Source organism: Poecilia formosa, unplaced genomic scaffold (genome assembly GCF_000485575.1).
Source record: "Poecilia formosa unplaced genomic scaffold, Poecilia_formosa-5.1.2 Scaffold775, whole genome shotgun sequence".
In the NCBI taxonomy this organism is placed as follows: domain Eukaryota; kingdom Metazoa; phylum Chordata; class Actinopteri; order Cyprinodontiformes; family Poeciliidae; genus Poecilia; species Poecilia formosa.
Window position 1 is genome coordinate 71,371 of NW_006800714.1, and position 22,330 is coordinate 93,700.

At 38.3% G+C, this 22,330-nt stretch overlaps 1 protein-coding gene across 1 annotated transcript in view; it reads right to left on the reverse strand.

Annotated features, from left to right (window-relative positions):
- Positions 1-176: 176 nt before the first annotated feature.
- slc7a10a (solute carrier family 7 member 10a) overlaps positions 177-22,330 on the reverse strand; it is a 25,237-nt gene continuing 3,083 nt past the window's right edge. Inside the window, exons 2-11 of the mRNA XM_007543141.2 lie at positions 17,034-17,238; positions 15,622-15,773; positions 7,022-7,147; positions 6,229-6,382; positions 6,017-6,140; positions 4,691-4,794; positions 4,486-4,582; positions 4,206-4,355; positions 3,279-3,456; positions 177-2,053 (exon numbers count right to left, since the gene is read on the reverse strand). Of these exons, the coding sequence (XP_007543203.1) occupies positions 1,956-2,053; positions 3,279-3,456; positions 4,206-4,355; positions 4,486-4,582; positions 4,691-4,794; positions 6,017-6,140; positions 6,229-6,382; positions 7,022-7,147; positions 15,622-15,773; positions 17,034-17,238 (1,388 nt within the window). The 3' untranslated portion in view covers positions 177-1,955. The remainder of the gene's footprint in view (positions 2,054-3,278; positions 3,457-4,205; positions 4,356-4,485; positions 4,583-4,690; positions 4,795-6,016; positions 6,141-6,228; positions 6,383-7,021; positions 7,148-15,621; positions 15,774-17,033; positions 17,239-22,330) is intronic.

The following is a 22,330-nucleotide window of genomic DNA, read 5'->3' on the forward strand; positions in this document are numbered from 1 at the left end:
AAACAATATAACTCTTCATCACAAACTCAGATTTTTATGTCACTGTTTATTCTGTCAGTGCTTTTATCTGATGAGACCACAAACATGACAAGTGACAAATACCTTTTATAAGCTGCTATATTTAATAACACTTTCCACTGTTAACATTGTACAACTTTACACAATTTTATTTTTTTTTTTACAAACACAAGGGTACACACATCCGTTATGTAGTGTGTGAAGACATGACAGCACGTCTGAGGAATGTAATCTTTGCAGGAGTCCTTGGCACCTTTTTTTTTTACACAGTATTTACAAACTGCAACAACTACTGCCTGGACATGGCAAAACAGACCTGTTTTAGTCTTAAGGAGTCTCTCTTTTTTAAATACCCAGATACCAGAATACATTGGGTCTAGAAAAAGCACCACAAGTTTATTGTTGTCTTTCTAGGAAAAAAACAACAATATCTCCTCAGTAAGTTACAGTTATTTTTGAAAGGTAATGCCGCGGACAAAATTATGTTGGCAATCAGGTCCCCAAACAATTTAAAGGGATAGTTTGACATCCTTCAACAGAGGTTTTTTGAAGTTTTTGTCAGTAGAAGTTCCCATACAAAAAAAGAGAAAGCGGCGATATCGTAGTTAGTTTGTAGAAAAGTCCTGAGTGACGGGAAACAAGCTAATGAGACAAAAGTCGACATTTTAGCCAATTTTAGCCATATAGAACATGTTATGTGGCTGAGAAATTGGCAACAAATTTAAATGTCTCTTATATAACCGCAGAACGTTTATATAGTGTTGGGTTGAGAAAACTACTGAAACTTCACCTCAAGAAGAAAGGAAACCATCTCTTCAAACGCAAACAAACACTTCACCTGCGCCATCCTGTGGCAGTATGATGCAAAAACCTGACGACACAAATTCAAGTAAGCTTTAGTACATCAACATGACTAAAATCTGTACAAGCGTAAAACGTCATCAGTACCTTAAGTTAGTTGGCAGGTTTATAAAAAGTCAACTGGCTGGACGAGCTTGTGGGCAATAAGGCAGATGATGAATGTTAGTGAAATAGGAGCAGTATGTTGGTGTATGAGGGCCATTGAAGATAGGAAATAAATGGAGGAGTGAATTTCTGCCAAAATTTTAAAGAAACAACTCAAATTTCTGAGATTAATCTCTAAATTTCCGAATTTTTAGCCAGAAATTTGCTACTCTTCTTTGTTTTTTATATCTACAAATGCCCTAATGTGCTATCGTACAAGCAGGAAGTGTACATCTGTGTTTCTGAATTTAACCTGTGCCAGCTGCCATTTTGGATTCCGTAACGCTATCCAGTAACAGGTTTGTGGTAAGTACTGTACGGTAACAAGGAATTCTGGAGTGACAACACCTTGGTTGGGTGAGCACCTCTAGAGAGTCCACCGCTAAATCTGGAAAACCTGAAGATACTGTCAGGTGCCAACCTCAGACATGAAACGATTCATTTATCCAGTTCAACTGACGCTTCTTGCCATTCTCATGTCTCTCTCAATTTGACATTTTCATGCTAGGAGAGAGAAATACAATTCAAAAAAATCAACACCGACAAGGCACATATGGTATCTCTCAGAACATTTGCGACAGATAAAAGGATGAAATAAGTGGTGTATCATAAAAAAAAAAAAAAAAGAAGCTACAACTGAGCAGAGAGGATCAAGAATGATTAGTGGTGCTGAAGAAAGAAGTAGCAATAAAAATATGGCTAAGTGCAGAAACTGCTTGCATATTCGTCTTAAAAGTTTCTCTCTTCTTTTTTTCTTCTTTTAAATGTTTCTCCATGCCAGTTGCATTCAGGAAAGATGTACAAGAAAGTACATGACAACGATTCTTCATAACTCACAGAGCAAACAATTGGAAAACCTAAACACCAAAAACTGAAAGTGCAGGCTTGGATGCAAAAAACAAACAAACAAAAAAAAAAAAATCTGTCGCTGCTCAGTCAATGGCTTTGGCAGTGAGGGGTTCCGTCTCTGAAGAGTCTTCCTGTGGAAACACGACGTAGCACAGCTTCTGGCCCAGGTATGTCACTCTTTCTGCAAGGCAAACGGGACAAGTCAGCTGATGGGAATCTCTGCAAGCAGGAAGAACTGTTTAGAAAAGTATTGTATGTGTATCATTTATCTTTTAATAGGAATTCTGATTTATCATTGTCATGATAAATTTCAATTGTATATGTTAAATTAGAAACAAAAACCAAACAGTATGATCAGAAATGTTTTTTCAACGTTTCTTCCACAAGAGAATCAGTAAATATTAATAAATTCCAAAATATGATTCGTTGCCGTGTGCAGTTTAAGTTACATTTCAAGTAAGTGGCATAAATTTAAGCTCCAAAAGTCAAAAATTTGGGAGGGAAATTTTTTTTTTGATTAATCTCATAAATTTTCCAGAAAGAATTTGGAAATTTTTGACTTTTGAAATACTAGAAAATTTCGGAGGTTAATCTCAAAATTTCCTCAAGAATTTTTTTTTTTTTACTTTTCAAACACAGAAATTTCCTGGAAAAAAAACTCGGAAATTTCTGAGATTAAACTCAAAATTTCAGAGTTTTTGTTTGGCAGAAATGAACTTCTTTTTGTTCTTCTCTACAATGGCTGATAGGGAATTGAGGGAATTGATACTTTTTTACCATTTATTTACTGATGTATCTGCTGTTTTTATACTTCTGCAAAATGTAATTTCCTGTTAAAGATGTTTCCAGAGAATGTGCAGACGCTTTCGCAGCTGTCTACAAAAATAGGTAACATCCTGTTACCTATTTTAAGCCGACTTAAAGAGTTACCATATATGGAACGTAGTTTCCTGTACTTGCCTGAGCTGTTGAATTATCATTATGACGACACGCCTATGCTTAGAAGTGAATAAATATTGAAGGGCTACAAGCCCCTGTTGGAGTTGGTCTGTTGGAGTTAGCTCGTCTGATGCAGCTAAGTCTGACACGTATATCCCCTTTTACAAAAGACAAGTTTTTGTGTCCTTGTGAATCTTTCGGTTTATTTGAAAAATAAACCTAAAAATGGGCTTATACGCCACTGAAATGAAATAACAGTAGGAATGTTTTTCCAAGAACAATAAGTGTGTCTGAGGTGATATGAACACTTTGCCATGCAGTCACAGTCATGCAGTTACCTAAAAAAAATAATTATTTTTATCATAACCTCATCAAAATAATATTATCTTTTTCACAAAAGCATCACAAAATATTGTGATAAAACACTGAGTCCACATTGCCCGACCCTTGTGCAGTTTAAACCTTACCCAGCAGTATATAAATCCACTTGGGCTTTTCTTTCCAATGAACTCCCACAAAGTAAACGGGGACGCCCGTCAGCATGATGACCATTCCCAGGCTGCACACCACCGGCTCAGAGTACAGACTGCAGAACAGCAACAGGGCCCAGAAAATCAGGTAGGTGATGGGAACCAACAGGTTCACCTGCAACAACAAATCAGGCAGAAATATTCACATTCATGCTTCAACATATACATGCAACATGTACTAGACATTTTTTTCTTTATATTCCAAGAAAACACATGAAAGTTTGTATTCCCACCCCCCCCCAACACCTAACATGTAGCTTTATATAGCAGTCACTAGGTGGCAGCAAAAAATTAAGTGTGCCTATGAGAAAGATGTGACAAGATAACAGCTGATGTTAAGCTTATCCTAATAATTAATTAATCACATGATAAATTAAAATGAGCCCAATAATTTCCATTTGCGTGACCAATTGGTAGAAAGACAGAGATAAAAAAGAGGGTAAAAAAAAACATCTTCAGTCCTGGTTCATTGGTCTCAACAAGCCTGTTTTATGAAGGCCACTTTTGTTTACAAAGACTTCATAATTCATTCTGTTTGTTAATTTTGTTTATTTATTTTGGATATTTCCAGTTCCTGTGTTAAATATTTGTCTAAAAACTTAAAGTTTATCCATCTTTGAGAGAGTGCACTTGCATGATTATGCCATTACTACTAAATGACTTGAAAACTGTCTCAGTATGACAATATTGTCATTCATCACAATCATTTCTGGGACAGTTTATCATCCAGCAAAATTAGTCATGTTGACAGGCCTACCTGGTGTACATACAAAGTGCTTAACTAATTTAGTGGATATTTATGACATAATGGACACTGGCTGAGATGCTGGTATAATGCTCCCGTTAACATCAGGGAAGCTGTACCTTAATGGGTCTGGCCAGGTTGGGCCTCTTCTTGCGCAGATAGAGCAGGCCGGCGATGGTCACCCCGTAGGACAGGTAATTGATGAAGGACACGTAGTTGATCAGGTTGTGCGTCTCCCCGATACACAGGATGAGTACAGTGGCGATACACTGGAAGACATGCAGATAGGTTTAAACAGAAGGAAGATGTTAAACTCAAATAACAGGCGATTTAGTATTTTATTACAATTTCTACAATTTTGGGTATTAGGAATAAAAGCTAGACAGAAGCAACACTTACGCAGACGAGCAGGGCGGGGATCGGTGTGCAGTTTTTCAGATGGATCATGGCCAGCAGGTACGGCAGGTGACCCTCTCTGGCTCCAGAGAAACACAATCTGAAAGGAAAAAGTTATTGTATACAGTTTTATTTTTCCTTCTCTGACATATTTGAAACAAAACATTTAGCAGCGGTTACAGAAAATAAAAGAAGCATGAGGTTGTACCTGGAGGAGGTGAACAAATAGCCGTTGATGCCTCCGAACGTGGACAGCGCCACGGAGATGGGCATCACCCAGGAAAACATGCCCAGCAGCTTTTCCCCAAATGTCTGAAACAGCAAAACAGACGCAGCAATGTCGCAAGGTTTAAACATCTTCCAAAGACAGTTTAACTCACAGTAAAATGGAAACATTTTTGTTTCTAGACAATGTGGCAAATGACAACATGTCTGGAGAGCAGCAGAGATCTTTAAACACTGTACTAAACTGACCCTTATGGAGGAAGGGAAAAAGCACTGCATATTGGAAGGAAGATATTAGAAATCCCACTTAAAGTTTTCCACAAGTCGTGAGGGAAATGCAGCAAACGTATGGAAGACGATGCTCTGATCAAATAAAACCGTCTCAGCTACACTGGAATGGTTTAAATTAAGGGTGTCAAAACTTTTTGTTACAGAGGTGAAAAAAAGTTACCTAGCGGGTCAAAATTGATGACTTTTAAAAGAATTAACAATACAAAGAAGTAGGTTTTTTACCTGTTCAACAATAAACTGAAAGTGCAATTTTTTGTAAATCAAAGTAGTTTAATTTTTCATAGGAAAGCAAGACATAGATCAAATTTTGATTGAAACCTGAAAAGGAGTTTTCCATGTTTACCTCATTAAAAGAAAGACAGCCAGTTTGCAAATTATTTTGGATTCATTTAGAAAAAAAAATAAAGAAAAAAAAATACAGCACAAGAACAAGATTCAGGCCACTCTCTCTTTGAAAACACCTGCTGGGTCTGGTTAAGTTTAATACAGTTATTAAAGTCACTGGATGAATGTAGTCAAATGTTACTCTGAAAGTAAATAAATGGTGAGGGGTGGTAAATATTTTGTGCTAAGCCTAACTTTTTTTTTGTTTCTTTATCCTAATAAAAGGTCAACCACATTTGCTGGGGTTGGGTCAAATTTGTCTAATTTTGGAATTGCAGACAAGAAAAGAAAATCAGACTAGGGGTCACTGTACTGGGGCAGAGTTATTACATAAGTTTGTAGTCCACTACACTCATGTCTGTGTTTAAAAAGAAGAAATGTTTTAAGTTAATTCTGTGCTGTTTATCGTATCGGCTGATGCTAAACCTCAGATATCTTTATTGGTATGAGAAGTGAAAAAAGTGGTTTGATGCATCTTCTAGTTTGAAGAATGCAACACACACCACATTTTTTCAGATTTTTACTTGTGAAAGAACTATTGAAAATCATTTCCCCTCCACTTTGTAATGATGAACAACTTTGTGTGATTTGAAAAAACACACAAAAGTAATCAGACAGATGAAGGGCAGCTCACCACTGCTACAGCGTTGGAGGTGAGCAGCTCCTCTGGAGTCATGGAGGTGAAGTAGGCGATGTTGGTCATGGTGTACACCAGGGTCACCAGTGGGATGGAGATGTAAATGGCAAGCGGCAGGTTCCTGATGGTACAAAAAAATAAATAAATAAATCATTCAACTGGAGCAAAGAAGCCGAGACGCGCTCCCTGTCGTATCAGTGCCATCGTACTTGCGTGGTTCCACGACTTCCTCCGTAACGTAGTTGAGGAAGTTCCAGCCGCTGTAAGCAAAGGAAGCCTGGAGGAAGGCCAGAGCTATCTGTCCAAACGACGGGTCCTGGCTGAACTCAAAGGCCACGCTGGGCACCAGGGCGTCGTAGTGACCTGCACAGACACGGGAGGAAGATGGGCCAAAATGAGGTAGGAATTAACACCTGAAAAAGGTAATGGTTGGATCATTAATAGAAGAAGAAAAATCTAAAGTTGTAAACTCATTTTCCTGTTGTTAAGTTTGGTGATGTGATAGATTTACAGAATACCTGGACAGTAGAGAAAGAATGCTGAGATGTCACAGTCAGTCACTCATATCTGTGAGTTTATGATTACAAGGGCTGCAACTAACAATTATTTTAGTGATAGATCATTCTATTGATCATTCTGACAATCGGATAAAAAGAAGTACACATTCTGCATAATTTAATTCATTTTTTTAAATAAGGAAAACATATAAACAAAAAACTAAAAGAATACTTCTAACCTCAACATATAAAAAGCTCAGCACTTTCTGCTTGACTTAACATCAAAAACAGTGAAGTTACATGTTTGCCACTTGAGGAATTTTGGGTAAGGCATATTTGAAGACTAAGGGGTTTTTTTTTATCTTAAATTAAAAGTGTGTAAATCTTTTTGTACACTTTTGGAAGTGTGCTGTTTTTGAGTCTGAATGCTCCAGTAACGACTAATCTGTTACTAAATTGGATTAAGTCATCCATTGCTATTAATCATATCAGTTGCAGTGTTTACCTTTAAAGATCTGGACGAGTCCAACCACGATGATGAGCACAAGAGCCAGAAGTTTTCCTACAGTGAAAATATCCTGGATCCTCGTCGCCCAGCGGACACTGGAGCAGTTCACCCAGGTCAGAAACACTGTACACACACACACACACACACACACACACACACACACGCGCACACGCACACACACACACACACACACAGAAATATATATTTCTTGCTATGCTCAGACAGCATAGCAAAAATGCTTTATTGATACACACAGACCCAGAAATCAGATGAGGATGGAAACACAACAAAACCCTTTACATGATCAACACTCAAACTATGCCTGCTAGCCAAGCTTTTTGTACTGTCTTAAAAAAAAAAAGGTAAGCACATGATTTTCTGGGTTAACTAAATTACCAACAGAAAGTTGCCTGATTTTACCTCAGTTTCTAATCCATAAGCATGCCTTAATCTGTCAAATTGACCTAATTTAATAAACCCACATTCTTTCATTCACCCACATGGAGTTGTGATTGTGTCAGAGCACCGATTGTGATTCTTATAAAGGAAAGGTAAAGAAGTCTCTTTCTCTAATGTTAGTCTGGATAACAAACTCACTTAAAAAAAAGGCTTTGGAACCAGGAAGTTGCCAGTTACAACTGGGAAGAATCAGGAATCTGGAAGAATTTAGCTCACGTTGATGAAACTATTGTTTTGTTTTATTTCTTTAATGACTGGGAGCAGCTGGTTAGCCTCTCAAAAGCTCCAATAACACATGAGCTATGACCCCAAATCCCTGAAAAGTTGAAAAGGAGACGAACTGGATGCTGATCACACCGTCTCTTCCATAAATCATAACGGACGGCGATCACATCCCCGACTCCAATGTTTCTCTGCTCGACTTTCTAACCAAACTGCCAGACGGGGATTTTAGAAAGAGCATCAAAAACAAATGAGGTGGATTAGCAGTGCTTGCTAATGAATGACAGTGGCATCCAGCACATGCTACTGTGGATTATCATCTCTTCTGCTTGGATGTTAAGCTGTTAGCATGTCAGACTGTGATACAGTACCACTACCTGAATAAAAGCTGCAAATTTCCTCCAGCATAAAATACTAAGATTACTCTTGTAGTTGGAGTCATGCAAAACCATTTCTTAAAACGCAAGAAAACACATCATTAAGTGAAACGCTGTAATTACCTACTCTAAACATACACCAACATATCTAAAGCTGTGCTGTTTTGTTCTGGGAGTTGCCTCTAGCCTGGAACGCTTGAAGCCTGCAGCACCAACATCGAGTTTATCAGCTCTTCAGAGGGGTCTGACCCGTAGAACAACAAGATCCCAACAACCCATTCTCATGCTGCAGCCACAGCATCCGCATCTCTATTGACTGTTAAGTCGCGCATGCTGAAATTGCGAAAATGAATTTGCTTATTGAAAAGTTTTTTGATAAAATGTTTTTTGGCGATAGGATGAAGTGTTTTTTTTTCTTCAGCTGCATAAAAATTGGTTTATTTTGCAAAAATGCAATGAAAACATGTGAACAAACATATTCATGTGTTTTTTGAATTGTTTTTCTTATTTAACGGAAACATTGAAACTGAGAAATTGTGTTCTTTCGCAATTAGCTGGATAACTGCAAAGTTTTGCAAACGTTTGTAATGAAATTATTAGCTGTGTTCTCATTACAAATGTGTGTAAAACTTTGCTGATAATCCACTATTGTCGAAAAAGTATAATTAAAATCACATGTAGGATATAGGGTCAATGGAAACAGCTTAAGGCAGCAAACAATTTTGAAGCTTGTCAGGATTTTAAAAAGTTATAATTTTGCAATTTCCTAGTTGAGAAGAAAAATGTTTTAAATAAAATTGGTAGCTGGAGTCTATTGTAGGCCTCTTGGGTTTTTTTAGTGAACAAGCAGCATCGTGAAGGAATACAGCAGACATGTCAGGGAGAAAGTTGTGGACCAGTTTAAAGGTGGGTTAAGTAAACTGTTTTCAAGGAGATGTTGGCTGGTTATTCTAGCGTGAAACCCACCTCAGCTGCAATTTTCCTCAAAACTGCAGAACCATTTCTGCTGAAACTAAGACTTTCCAATAAGATGCGATTTTTTTTTTTTTACCATTAAGCACTGTTACAAAAAAAAAAAAAAAAAAAAGACCAAGGACACATTAAAATCCCACTATTAGGGCATTAAAGTTTGTGGTTTAAATGTGACAAAATGTCAGATACTTTCGCAAGACTTTCCACTTCCATGTCTGCTAAGTAAATCTTAATTTTTCATCCCTTTTACCAAGTTTCTGAATGATTAAATCCTTATTTTTGGCAAAACAAAAACCCTAAAACCTATTATTTCTTCGTTACGCTAACTTCTCACCGCACCTCACTTTCAGACTACTAACACAGTGACTTGCATGGGAAACAATAGTGTGTGTACCGGCACATACAGACGGCAGGTCATCCATCACTAGAACAAGGTTTTCCCTCCCACCACAGAACACTTCTTCCGCTGGTACAGGCACTCTCACACACACACACACCACACACACCACACACACCACACACACGTGAATTGTTGGCAGGAGGTTTTGGTGGCACTGAGCAGAGCTTTTTTTTTTCTCCACAGCACTGCTGAGTTTTATAGTCGGTTACTCTCTGGGTGTTGCATGCGTTTCCGTTCCTGTGTTCCCTCCACCAACTCCCCCAAATTTCCTCTGTTTTAACCCTGACAGGAAGGAGGTGCCAGCGGCTTTGAATGTGACAGTGCAGGTAAATATGTGTGCTGCCATCAGGGGCTTCCATTGAAGGCTGCTCCAGCACTTGAATACTAAACAAATTACTGCTTTTAGCCTTAATGGATTCAGATCCAAAGTCTGTGCAGATTTATCGGGGAGGGGGAGTGCGGGGTGTGGGGGGCTTTAACCTCAGGAACACCCACTTTTGGTTCAGGATGTGGTCACTGGAGTCACTGAATTGGTAATAACTCCCACCAAGTTCCTCCAACATCAGAAAGCAGTCAGAGTTAGTTACATAACTGGGGATGGGTGATCAATTGATCAAATTGAATAGATTAATGAAATTTTGGGCATTTGAAATGGGAAAATCTGGATTTTTCATACGTACCAAGTCTATTCCAATTACCATCTATGACCGTTATTAGGAATCAACTTAAAATATAAATGATGAACTGAAATGATGTGTTTGTAAAGTGCCTTGAGACAATATTTGTTGTGAATTGCAGCTATATAAATAAATCAAATTCCTCTGTTTGGAGTCCTGGGCTCTCTGTTATGATCTCTTTTGGCTCTGATACTCTGACACACTGAGCAGTGGGAATGATTGCTCTCCTCTTTTTAAATTAATGTTAAAAAAAAAAAAGAAAGAAAAAGCACAGTCCCACAAATCAGATGATGTATGTCGTAATTTAAAGGCCAAAAAATAAAAATAAAAAATAAAAAACAAACAAACAAAAAAGTCTTCAAAATGAATTTTATATTTGATGATTATGTTTGTTTGGTTTTTCTTATTTATTTTTCGTGATATTTTATATGTTTGAAATAATTAAAATAATTGCCAATGTGTTGATATTTTGGGTTATATTTGTGTGTGCTGCTATTCCTGCTCTGTAAAAGACCCAATTTTTTAACTCCCCTCTAACATTTATAGGATATGACAGGCCATGTATGTGTCTAGAAAAAAAAACTAAACGTGGATTTGCTGTTCAAGTGCTTTGCACTATAGTTCTAAAAATCATAAAACATACACTCGCTCTACAAAGTCATAAAACATAAACGGCACCAAGCACAAAATTTCTGTTCTGTAAACACTAAGGCCAAAATGACAGAACAGAAATTGTAGAGTTTATGTGGAAACCGCTTCAGTCTGGTGACCAACAAAGATCCTCCAGTCAAACAGTAACTTAATTTAGTGCAGCATCTAATATAGATTCAGAACATTCTGGGGATTTTAGAAAGCTTGTCAACACTAAATTGAAATTACTGGTCACAAACTGCATGAGCACATGACTTCTGTAGATGGGTCAACACCCGTCACGTATCTAGTGTTGAGAATTTGTTTGATTTAACTAGAATTTGCTTAGGACTTATTATTTGGGATATTATAATTTAATATAACTATTTTAGTTGCAATTGTTTCATAGATTTAGTTGTCATTTTATAGTTAGTATCCGGTTAGAAAGTGGACAATTTGTGGCCTATGGCAAAGCGGACTCCGTATCCCATGTTGCTCGGGAACCTGTTTCCATGGTGATGATAATTCTTTTCTAACAGCCGCAGTTAGTTTGTATCTTAGCTGAGTTCCGACTCTCTGTCATGTATGTATGTTTCGTTCATTCTTAATCCACTAAAGTTCATCTGAAAATCCACCCGATTCCTTTTCGTCATTAAATCAGTCGGATATTCAACATCTAGTAATAAAACTGTATTGAAGTGAAACAAGTGCATTTTATTTTAAGGTTTTCCTTTTTATTGTTTTGTTGCCACAAATACACTGAACCTATCAGTAAGTTCACAGAAAGTTCACAAACTCCAAGAACTTGATTGTTCTTGGAGTCTAAAACCAGCTTCAGGGTTTTTAGTGGAGATTAGGATAATTGATTATGTATGGAAAATAATTAGCTTGCTATGGAGAAGAGGAGTTGCTGAAGAGGCTGAAAGCTGAGTAGGTACAGAATGTGGTGTGCTTGGAGACGGACTGTCCGGCACAGCTCACCTACAGGAAATGACTACTTAACAGATTTTTCCTGCTAATGTTCAGTCTCTGGATAACAGCATGGATTATTTATGGCGGCAGGTCCACACTTTGGCATGTAACACAGACTGCAGTGAGCTTCTTCAGCAGCAGACAGCATGGACATCCTGACTGGACTGCCGCTATGCCTATTACATAAAAAGCTGCAATGGACTGTGTAGTTTGACATTCAGTCCTCAGGACATGCATAAACTTTTTCAGCAATTTGATTTAACGTCACTTTTCTGTCCAATCAGACCACAGATTCCAGCCTTTTTTTTCCTCCATGTTCGTCAGGGAGCGTTGGTGAGCCATGATGACCTCACACCTGTGTATCACCGTTGACGAGTACTGACCACTGCAGACCCTGAACATCCAGGTCATTACAACCTGTTTATTGTTAAAATAACTCTAATCTCCATGCGTTATTATTTTTACAGCTTCTAACGCCGAGTTCCAGCTAGAAAGTCAGTATGTCAACATGGCGACGCAAGTTGAAACAATACCGATACAATGCAGTATCTCTTACAAACATCATTTTAAAGATGGAGTATTATATATTTTCCAAGCACATAGTACCATTTTATAGTATAATGAAGTAACTACGTTACCTCCAATTGTGATAAAAATGCTGCATATATCAAATATGACTTAAAAAATTTTTGACTCTGAATTTGATGCCTGGAAATTGGGCATCTGTCTCTTAAAAAAAAAAACTCCTGCTCTTTCTGAAACTGCCTTCAGGAAGTCAACGCAACACGTCTCCCCTATTAACCCTTTAACAACGTTTTTACCAGCCTTGCTCTGAGAAAGAGTCCTTATATTGAGCTCAGCAGATGTGCAGTTTCCACCAGGCGTTTGCTAATTGCTGCTGGTTAGTCTGAAGGAGCTGAGGTGGGAGGGGTCCTCTGTGAGGCCGTTGCTTGCAAACTGCAGTTCCTCATTACAGCTGTCCCACGAAGGCGGAGCTAGGTCCACCCAGGAGTTGTGCAAAGCTGAATGGTTGCCATGAGAGATTCAAGGACTTCTCAAACATGCATGAAAAAAAGAATCAAAGCAACAATTCAGGTATGATTCTGAAGAGGGAGTAACATTCTAACATGATGTACAGATCAAAAAACTCCATCTTACATATTACTGCTTCTTAAAGCAGTAATATGTTGAAACAGCACTTTTAACATTGATTTTAGACACTCTTGCATGTGTCTCTTCTAAAATGAACATGTTTCCACCACACCTTGCGAGGACTGGCCACATTGAAACGCAAAGTCAGTCATAACTGGGTGGAGTCGGAGTTGCTCCCAATGTCTCAGTGGGATATCCAACTTTGGTTGATTTTCCAACAGGGAAATTGGAATTTCTAGGTTCCAAGTACAACTGGAACGCAGCATAACTCATCAAGATTAATGAGAAAACTGATGCTAAAATAAGAAATAATTAACTGCGACACAAAGTTCTTCACTGGTTTTAGCAAACCTCGCCCATAAATAACCAATTAAAATAATAACTAGTGAAACCTAGAGCACCTCACCAAGTTACAGGGGAAGTGTCTTCATGTGAGTGAGATGGAGCTGTGTGTGCCTATTCTTAGTAGAACACCGCTAGTCCAAAACTGGACCTGTCTGGTTTTTACTCACTCACTCCAGGGTGACTTGCGTCTCCCTTGCAGTTCGCTCTGCATGAGAGGAAGGAGGGGGCACGTGAATATCTGGGCTGACTGACATTCATAAGTTATGCTGACCTCAGACCAGTCTGACACTCAGCATTACAAAGAGGTGAAAATAAATCCCACAAGCATTTAACCAAGCCTGTCTGCTTAACAGTATGAAAGGAAGTGAGGCTGATCGCAGACAGAAAAATAAAGTCTCTGGGACTTCAGCACTGACGAGTGACGCTATGAGGATGTGGAGAGTAGAAAACAGCCAATGGGAGCTGCTGACATCCTTCCTGAAACGCAGCCGGCCAATAGGATTACGCGTCATTAATGTGCAAGGTGTCCAGCCCATTTTCTGTTTGCGTGTGACTCAGCCACAGGAGCATCAAACAATACACAATAGCGTGGACATAGCCGCTCATTAGCGGCGTCCACAAAGCCTGGCACCATTATATATTCTGACACTACAACTGACACACACACACACTTGCACAAAACAAACCGATCAGTCCAACCAGAGTCTGACAAAAATAAAAAATAATATATATATATATATATATATATATATAAAAAGAGCTGTCCATGTTACACCTGGTCTAACTGGGCAGCAGTTGCAGCACACTGTTGCCTAAAATAGCAGCGCTCCAGCGCTCCATCAGTGGACTCTGAAAATGCTAAGCTCAGCTTGACACGTGGATACACTCTCCTGCAGATACCCATCCCACTACCATCCATCTCCCCCCATAAGGTCCCTTTACTCCATCCGGATCAGACAAGACCCGACCGGGTGTCTTGCTGATCTGATACATGTACAGCATGTTTTTGCCATAAGCCATTTCCAGTCTTGCATTTAAAGCAAGGGCGCTGATGATTAGAGGCTATAAATGGAGCAGAACATTTCGGATGGGATTTTCGGATGACAATGAACAGCCTCAGGTGACATCATGGGGTCCTGATGCCATCGAACAATGATACGCAAATAACTGGAAGCTGGACAAAGACTTTGTAATTTAAATGTTTTCTTTGGTTACAGTCAGAACTTGAAGAGTTTTATATGAGATTGTTTAATGTTCCATCTAATTCCTGGTCCCTATCAGAAGATAAAATGTCTACGCATGATGTTTGTGTGAAACAATGTCTGCCCTGCTGACTACGTCACTAGGAGTTACTCTGGTTCATGAAGTCATCTGACCTGACTGTCTGAGCAACAGAGGGTCTGTAGTTAAGAGATTTTGAAGTATGGTGGCACAATGAAAAAAAAAGACACTACGCAGGCTACTACACTATGCTTACCACTCTACTGATCTAGACAGACTTGGATTTGTACATCCTTAAAACAATTCAGATGGTAAACTTTGAGCCACAGCAATTTAATTTTAAACTTCTCAAAAAACAACAACAAAAAAACAAACAAACAAACAAAACAAAAAAAACAGCGCTTTTATTCAGTTAGCTTGGTGCTTCCTTGCGCCAAGCTAACCAATAATCCAGGTATAGGCTACATACTGGTATCAAACAGGAAATAGACTGAACCACCAAATGACTTTTCTTGTCACATTGACTAAGCAAAGCATTTCTAGAGTCACATTCATCCAGTCACAATCAAAAATGTTCACGTTAAGTGGTGGGCATACTTCAACTATTGCGCTAATAGCGGAGCTAGTTTAGCACTTTAGCATTTTTGGTAACTTTGAAAACATTTAGTGCACTTAGGTTCCCCTTAATTAACTTCTCCATATAAATTCTAAAGCACTAACATATTTAAGTCTTTTGTAAACTTTCAGTTAGAGTCAACTAACTTTTTTGTTAGCATTGCCAATCCACTGTTCACTTTTATGTAGCAATATTCTTTGTTGGTAGGCAAAAGAAGAAACATGTGAAGGAAGGAGGAAGCTTGACTTTTCCAATGATTTCTAGATGAAAGGTGGTGTGATAGACTGGTTTATAACCCTAGAAATAATTCAGTGCATCTTAGCGTATGCTCCAGTACCAAAACCAGGCCTCAAACAGAAGGACTTCTGCCAGAGGTTGAAATTTGCATGATACCTCCCTGTTTCAACAATCTTAGTTTGCCAGAAAAAAACAACACATTTGGTAAGGCGTCACAGATGTACTGGTTACAAACACCAGCATCACAGCTGAAGAAACTGGGATGAATAAAATGCACACAGACAGAAAATGTAAATCCTAGAAGGCTTTAGACTCACAGACACAGATGGTGGCGAGCAGTCTGGTGGCGATGAACGGAGGCAAGCAGTTCTGGAAGGCTGGCTGCAAGACGTAATTGGAAAAGGTGAGGGCAATGACCGCCAGCGTAGTTGGATACATGATGAGAACAGCGCTCCATAACAACAGGAAGCTGGAAATAAAAGAACAAGCATGACTGCAACACACTATTAAAAAAATACAAAACGTCCTTATTTTAGTTAATGAGTAGAACTCATAAGCTATTTTGGGCCGGCAGCTATTTTTACTGTTTCTGCTGTTCCTTTTCAGTTCCACTCGTACTTCTCATTCACACTTGTACAGAAAGCTGTGAGAACAACCCCAGTTCTGTTGCAGTAGTGGTTGAGGGCCTTGTCAGAGAATTATCAAATATATGAAGCTAAAGCTCAAATATGAGGATAAAAAGACCAAAATAAGCCTCTGCTAGGATGTTTACCTGCTTCAGCTCAACTGATTTAAATTGATTGCTGATTACCAGGATCTTACTGAACACCAATCCTCTGACTCAGGTGTGTTAAAGCAGAAAAATATGTAAAATACGCCTTCAGGACCCAATTGCACTTAAATAAGTCAAATACTGAAGCTGTTATTTTCCTGAAACCATTTTTTCAAAATCAGGCTACTCCCACTTGGAAATACTTGTTTGGCAACAATGTTGTGAATACAGCAAGTTTCAGTAAGAAGCAGAACTCAAGGCTCTTTAAAAGACTGTGTCCTACACAGGGTAGATCGACTGATCTACACATTTTATACAACTCATCATAATTCTACGCCAGAAGAAGCATGATGCAATAAATCTGGTCGTAAACAATGGCTGGAGCAAGCAGCGTTCCACTTTGTCCTGTTTTTATTTTTCTGAATTCCAGTTTAGCCATATTTATTTAATTGAGCATGATAGGCTGTATAAACATTGATTTTATCCAGTTTTAGAAAGTAGTATATCATAAGAACATCTTATTTCTTGAAACTTAAAGAAAAATACTCAAATACGTAGACTTTACATTTCTCAGAGTTCACCATTTTGCATTCTTCTGAAGGCTCAAGTATTCATTTTTCAATAGTTTGCACCCTCAATATTTTGAGGTTGCAAAGCTGTGTTGAGTAATCAATGCAAACTTTGACAAATCTGTTATAACTCAAGGATGTGATGCACAATAATCCCATAAGGATTAATACTTTTATACCATTAAAAAGGTCATTTTGTCTTCCCTGTATCATATTTTCCATTCTAGAGAGCAAAATACTTGAGTGAAAAATAAAAACTTGGAAAATCTAGACCCTCGACAGGAGTGTTGCTTTTACGCAATCATGTACATCTTTCTAAACTAAACCCATCAAAGGCTGAGATGCAGCGTTTACAAAAAGACACAAGCTACCAATACATTCTACTTACCCTACAAGCCCTCCAAAGATCTCAGTCACATACGAATAGTCTCCTCCAGATTTCGGGATTGTGACACCGAGTTCGGCGTAGCACAACGACCCAAGAGCGCAGATCCCTCCTCCGCAAACCCAGACAATGAGCGACAGTCCCACCGAACCTGCATGCTCCAGCACTCCTTTAGGCGAGATGAAGATCCCCGAGCCAATGATGTTCCCTTCATGGATAGAGTTAACATTGTTAGTTGCTGTTGTTCTTATAATTCAATAGAGGTCAGGTATTGAGCTAATTCACAACTAGCTAGCTGATTGTGATGCCAGAAACCAATAAAGTTTAAGTTGTTATAGCTGTAATAGAATATGTTTTCAATGTTGTTACACTTAAAAAAACTGTAAGAAATTTACTACAATCTGTGATATGCAGAAAAAACTTACAGGGCCAGTATTATGTTGCACTGTATCTGTCGTTCAACTGTTGCCAACAACCATCTGTTGCCAACTGTGCAACAGATTCAGTTGTAAATTTTCCTCTTTATTCCACACGCAGCCATCAGTGGTATGATGAAGTGGAAGGGAAAAAGGGAATGACTCGACTCGTCCACAGTGTGGTAGGCCATAAGATCACAGAACAGGGTTAGTAGTAGTTGAGTCACCGAGTATGTAGAGGTCACCAACTTTCTATGTAGACGAGATTACAGTCTAGAGCCGTTTTTCAGGAGTTGGGCTCAGCTGCTTAGCTCTAATGAAAGGAACTCTTAATGTTTCAGTAAACCAATTCGTTTTGGTCACTTTTATGTTCCCAACCTTGTGGGAATGGTTTAGGGAAGACGCCGTTAGTTCCAACATGACTGTGTTGGAGCTTTGTTTTGGCTCTGTGCTGAATCTACATTTACTGTATCTAAGCCTTTACTCTGCACTTTAGACATCTCTTCTATTTTAAATGTCAGAAACTATAAGAATGCGAGTCAACAAATGCTGTGTTCCACTTCCCTGTCGTAAAAAAGAATTAAAAAAAAGTGGAACTTCCCACCAAGACCAACTTCCCACTCAAAGTGGGAGCACTCCAGCTACCTTTAATTAACGGATAACGTGATTCTACTGAAGAGAACAGGTCCAAAATGTGCTCGTTAGACACTGTGTCTTTTACAATTTCCTGCAATGGAGACGCTGATGAACAAAAACAAAGAGCTCTCTTGTTTGTGTGTGAACTTGTGGCTGTAAATAATCCATTTTGCTATCTAGGTTTGCAAATGAACACTAGGAGAGAGCAGTGCTGTTGTCGTTGCTATCAGGTCAACTCTGAGCCACGTTCAGCTGGAGTTTGAGCTCAGCTGACCCCTACACAAGACAAACTGAGGGTTCCCTCACTTGGCCAACATGTTATGAGTTTAACTTTAGCTTGTCATGTATGACATCATCAGTCTCTCCAAAAGAAAAACACGAAACAAAAGAAAACTACTGCATGCTAGAAAGTAACAAAACAAACAGCAGCTGTCAAAACAAGTGGTGTTTTTGCACTGGCCTCCATGTTTTCCCCCTTCCTTGGGGTAAGTTTGGGGCTAAAAAGTGTGACTCTGCTGAGGGTAAACATTGCGGCCGTTGAAGCCAAGTGAGGCGTGCTGTTGCTTTGAATGCTCCCTAATGAAGCAGAGCAAGAGAGGAGGACCAGGATGTGCATTTGTCATTGTCTCCTCACTTGATGGAGGAGACCGTGTTGAGATGCAGAGCTGTTACATAAAGCCTTAGTTGCGTTTGTTATGTCATGAAGTTCAGCATTTCAGCTGAATGCAGGAATTGGGGGGTCTGCCTATGTCTACATGTATCACAGTTGTAAAATTCTTTCAATAATTACAGTTCAGATTCATGATTTCACTAAAATCTTTTCTCAATGGGGCAAAACTGAATCGTTTCTGTGAAAGCAGTCCTGGTTTTGGGGGGTTTTGTCCCGTCGCTGTGGTTCTCATTTGGCCTCTTTGAAAATTTCCCACCACTGTTTTAGACAAAGCTGAACTGTTAGGAGAGATTTGAAATACCCTTTCAACAGCAATAGGGCTGAAACAATTAACCCGAATAATTGTGATTAATCATTGCTTGACACCATCATCAACTAATTTAGTAAAGGATTAATTGTTTACTGCAGTATATGGACTCAAAAAAGGCCGACCTTTTTGAGCTGGCCTAACAACACACTCAGAGCAGTGATTAAGCCAAGACTGTACAAAAAAATATACATTTTGAATTTAAGATTAAAACAAAATCTTCTTTGACTGTAAATATGTTCTAACCAGAGCTCTTCATGTGGGATAGTTGTAGCTTCACCTGGTTCAAATTCTGTAAAATTTATCCTATTAAACACCTGCTATCCAATTATTAATCGGTTAACCCAAAAAATTAAACAGATCAGCCCTACGTATATTAAGTAGTGCAGAAAGGGCTGAGTTTTTCACGTTATTTGAAAATGATAATCAACGTTACTTAAAAGGGACAATGTACAACTCAAACATAAATGTCACCATTTGATGCACTGTACCAGATTGTAGCAAAAGTTATCCTCCAATCTGTCCTCCAGGGTAAAATCACTATTGGGCAATTTTATAAAAACACTGCACATAACTCTGAGTGCCATCGTGGTATATGGTAGTGGCAGCATCATGCTGTGAGGATGTTCCCCACCCCCCAGCAGATCAGAATTACAGAGCAATTCTTGTAGTCAGCCTCTTTTACTCTGATTCCCCCTAATAAAACCCAGTGCTGCCAACTGGCTTTAGAAGTCGCCTAGCAAATGTTCAAAATTAGTGATGCGCAAATATGGAAATTTGGGCCGATACTGATAAAAGAAACATTACACGACCAACCTCCTTCACTCTGGCAACAACAGATATAAATGATTTATTTATATGACCGATACTGATATGTTTAAAAATGACCAATATTGACCGATACCAATGTTAGTGCCGATATATAGATCATTCCTACACACAAGCCTCACACAATTCAGTGGAACCTCTGAATATGGACACATTTGAATATGAATTCTTCCAAAGAAGAGTCTTGAATGAATGCCCAAATTGCAAATTTTCCTTTAATTTCAAATGTCTAGGATGGGGGTTAGTCCTATTAGTCCTCCAGCAAAAAATATACCAAAAAAAAAAAAGATTAAGTTTGAATACTTTATCAATGCACTGTGGTTAGCTGACTAATTGTTACATTTATGTGTGAACTTTTGCAGTAATTGAGTTGAGGTGGTTCTACCAGCTGTGAAATGTTGTGGATTTTTGTCTAGAAAAAAGAAAAACAGAAAAAGAGGAAGTTAGAAGTGTTTATGTATGCGTCATGGAGCAAGAAGGATGTGTCATCATTCGCTGTCTCACAACTTAAATATGAGGGCAGAGTGGATTCGCGCTGCAGAAAGTGAAACAGCCGAAAAGGTTTCTGGTTCACATCACTACGCCCCCAGAAGAAAATAAGAACTGGAGGATTTTTGTTTTATTTAGTTTTTAATTCTCGTTTCAGTCAGAATTGACATTTTCATTGGGTGGTTTTGTCAAGCAGTATTACTACTCGCTACAAGCAGAGGAGCACCAGACCAAGTCAGTCCAACACATTTCAAGAAAAATGCAGTCAGTTTATGAGTAGGCTGTTGGTGGTGGGTAGCAATATGACTCAAGCAGCTCATGTTTACCCACTCTGTAGTGTTTTTAAAGAGAACATTCACTTTACTCCACTAAGATTACGATTCAGACCAAACAAAGCCATTGTGATCTTTACATTCACTGATGAAGGATTTTTTGACAAATAAAAAAAGGACAAACTACAATTCGCTTTAGATTGTATTCATCAACTGGATCGGTTCTGACATAGGCTACAGAGAAAGCCAATCAATTACCTAGAGATCCAAAAAGCCAATTTCACCACACACACTGGCCACTAAAATCCTGAGCAATGCATCTCTCATTTTTAAAAGACTGCATCACAACTAAATAAGTATTCTTTTTGTTCAAAAATCTTCATGCCTCTGGGAAAACAAAACAAGCAAAAAAATCCACTTCCACAATGTTGATCATTAGCAAGTTATATATGAGGTTTCTGACACGATGGTGGAGAGTCAAAAACACCAAGGAAGAAATTCTCTTTCCTCAACGATACAGCTTGAAAATCTGATTTGAACACATGTTTATAAAGAAGCCACTAATGATTATTTTAGTAAATTAGTTAGTAAATTAGTTATTCTAGTTATTTTGACAATTAATTGCATCTTTGCGGAGTTTTATTTTAACCACTTTAGCCAATTTTACAATATCAGAAACACACAAATATTTATTTATTTATTTTTTACACAAGAAAAACATGAAAACATTTTATTGCCTAAAATGCTTCAACACCCCATTCACTTGATCATTTGTAGCAAAGGATGGTAAAAAAATTACATCAACATGTGAAAAGCTCAACACTTTGAGCTTTTTTACAGATCTTAAATTCAAAATGTTTATTTTTTTAACAGCTTTGGTTTATTTTAGTGCTCTGAGAATTTGTTCTTCCAGCAAATTGCCTTTTTTTTTGGTTTTGATTAATTAACGATTAATCAATTACTAAATTGGTTGACGATTATTTCATTCATCGTTTCAGCCCCAATTTTAAGACTAATTGCTGAATGAGTTGCAGTACTCAGTGAAGCTGAACATGTCCAAGGAAAGACAAGGAATACACCGATCAGGCATAACATTATGACCAGCCAGAAGGGTGCACACTCACTGGTCTGCAGGCCGTGCAGCTCCGCAAATCAAACCCGGTCACCTAATTATCACAGTAAGGCCTTCATCAAAGTATGTGATATGAGTTTCTCATGTCTCCGATTCAACAAAACAACAGAATCAGAGTTGAAGTTATGATTGTTTCCATAGCGACATGGAAATGCAACAATCAGCCTTTTCCTGATTTTCAGGTTTCTTAGGAGGTCTGGTCATCCAACTTCCATATTTTTTTATTTTTTCCTTTTGAGAAATACGACATGAAAAGAGAGAGAGAGAGAGCACAATTAAAAATAAGCAAAATGGTTTCTTTGAAAGAGGTATTTTTGATTCCGGTGAAAAACAAAGGAATTTAATGGGTTTTACCTGACTTTAACTCAATTAAAAAATAAAATTTAATTAAAGCAGGGGTGTCCAAGCTTTTCGTCACATGAGCCAAAATCGTCAAGACAAAATTAGCAAAAAAAAAAAAGGTAACACTTTATTTGAAGGGGGTTGAATAAGACTGTCATGACACTGTCATAAACATGACATATCACCTAACATGAATAAGCCTTCATGA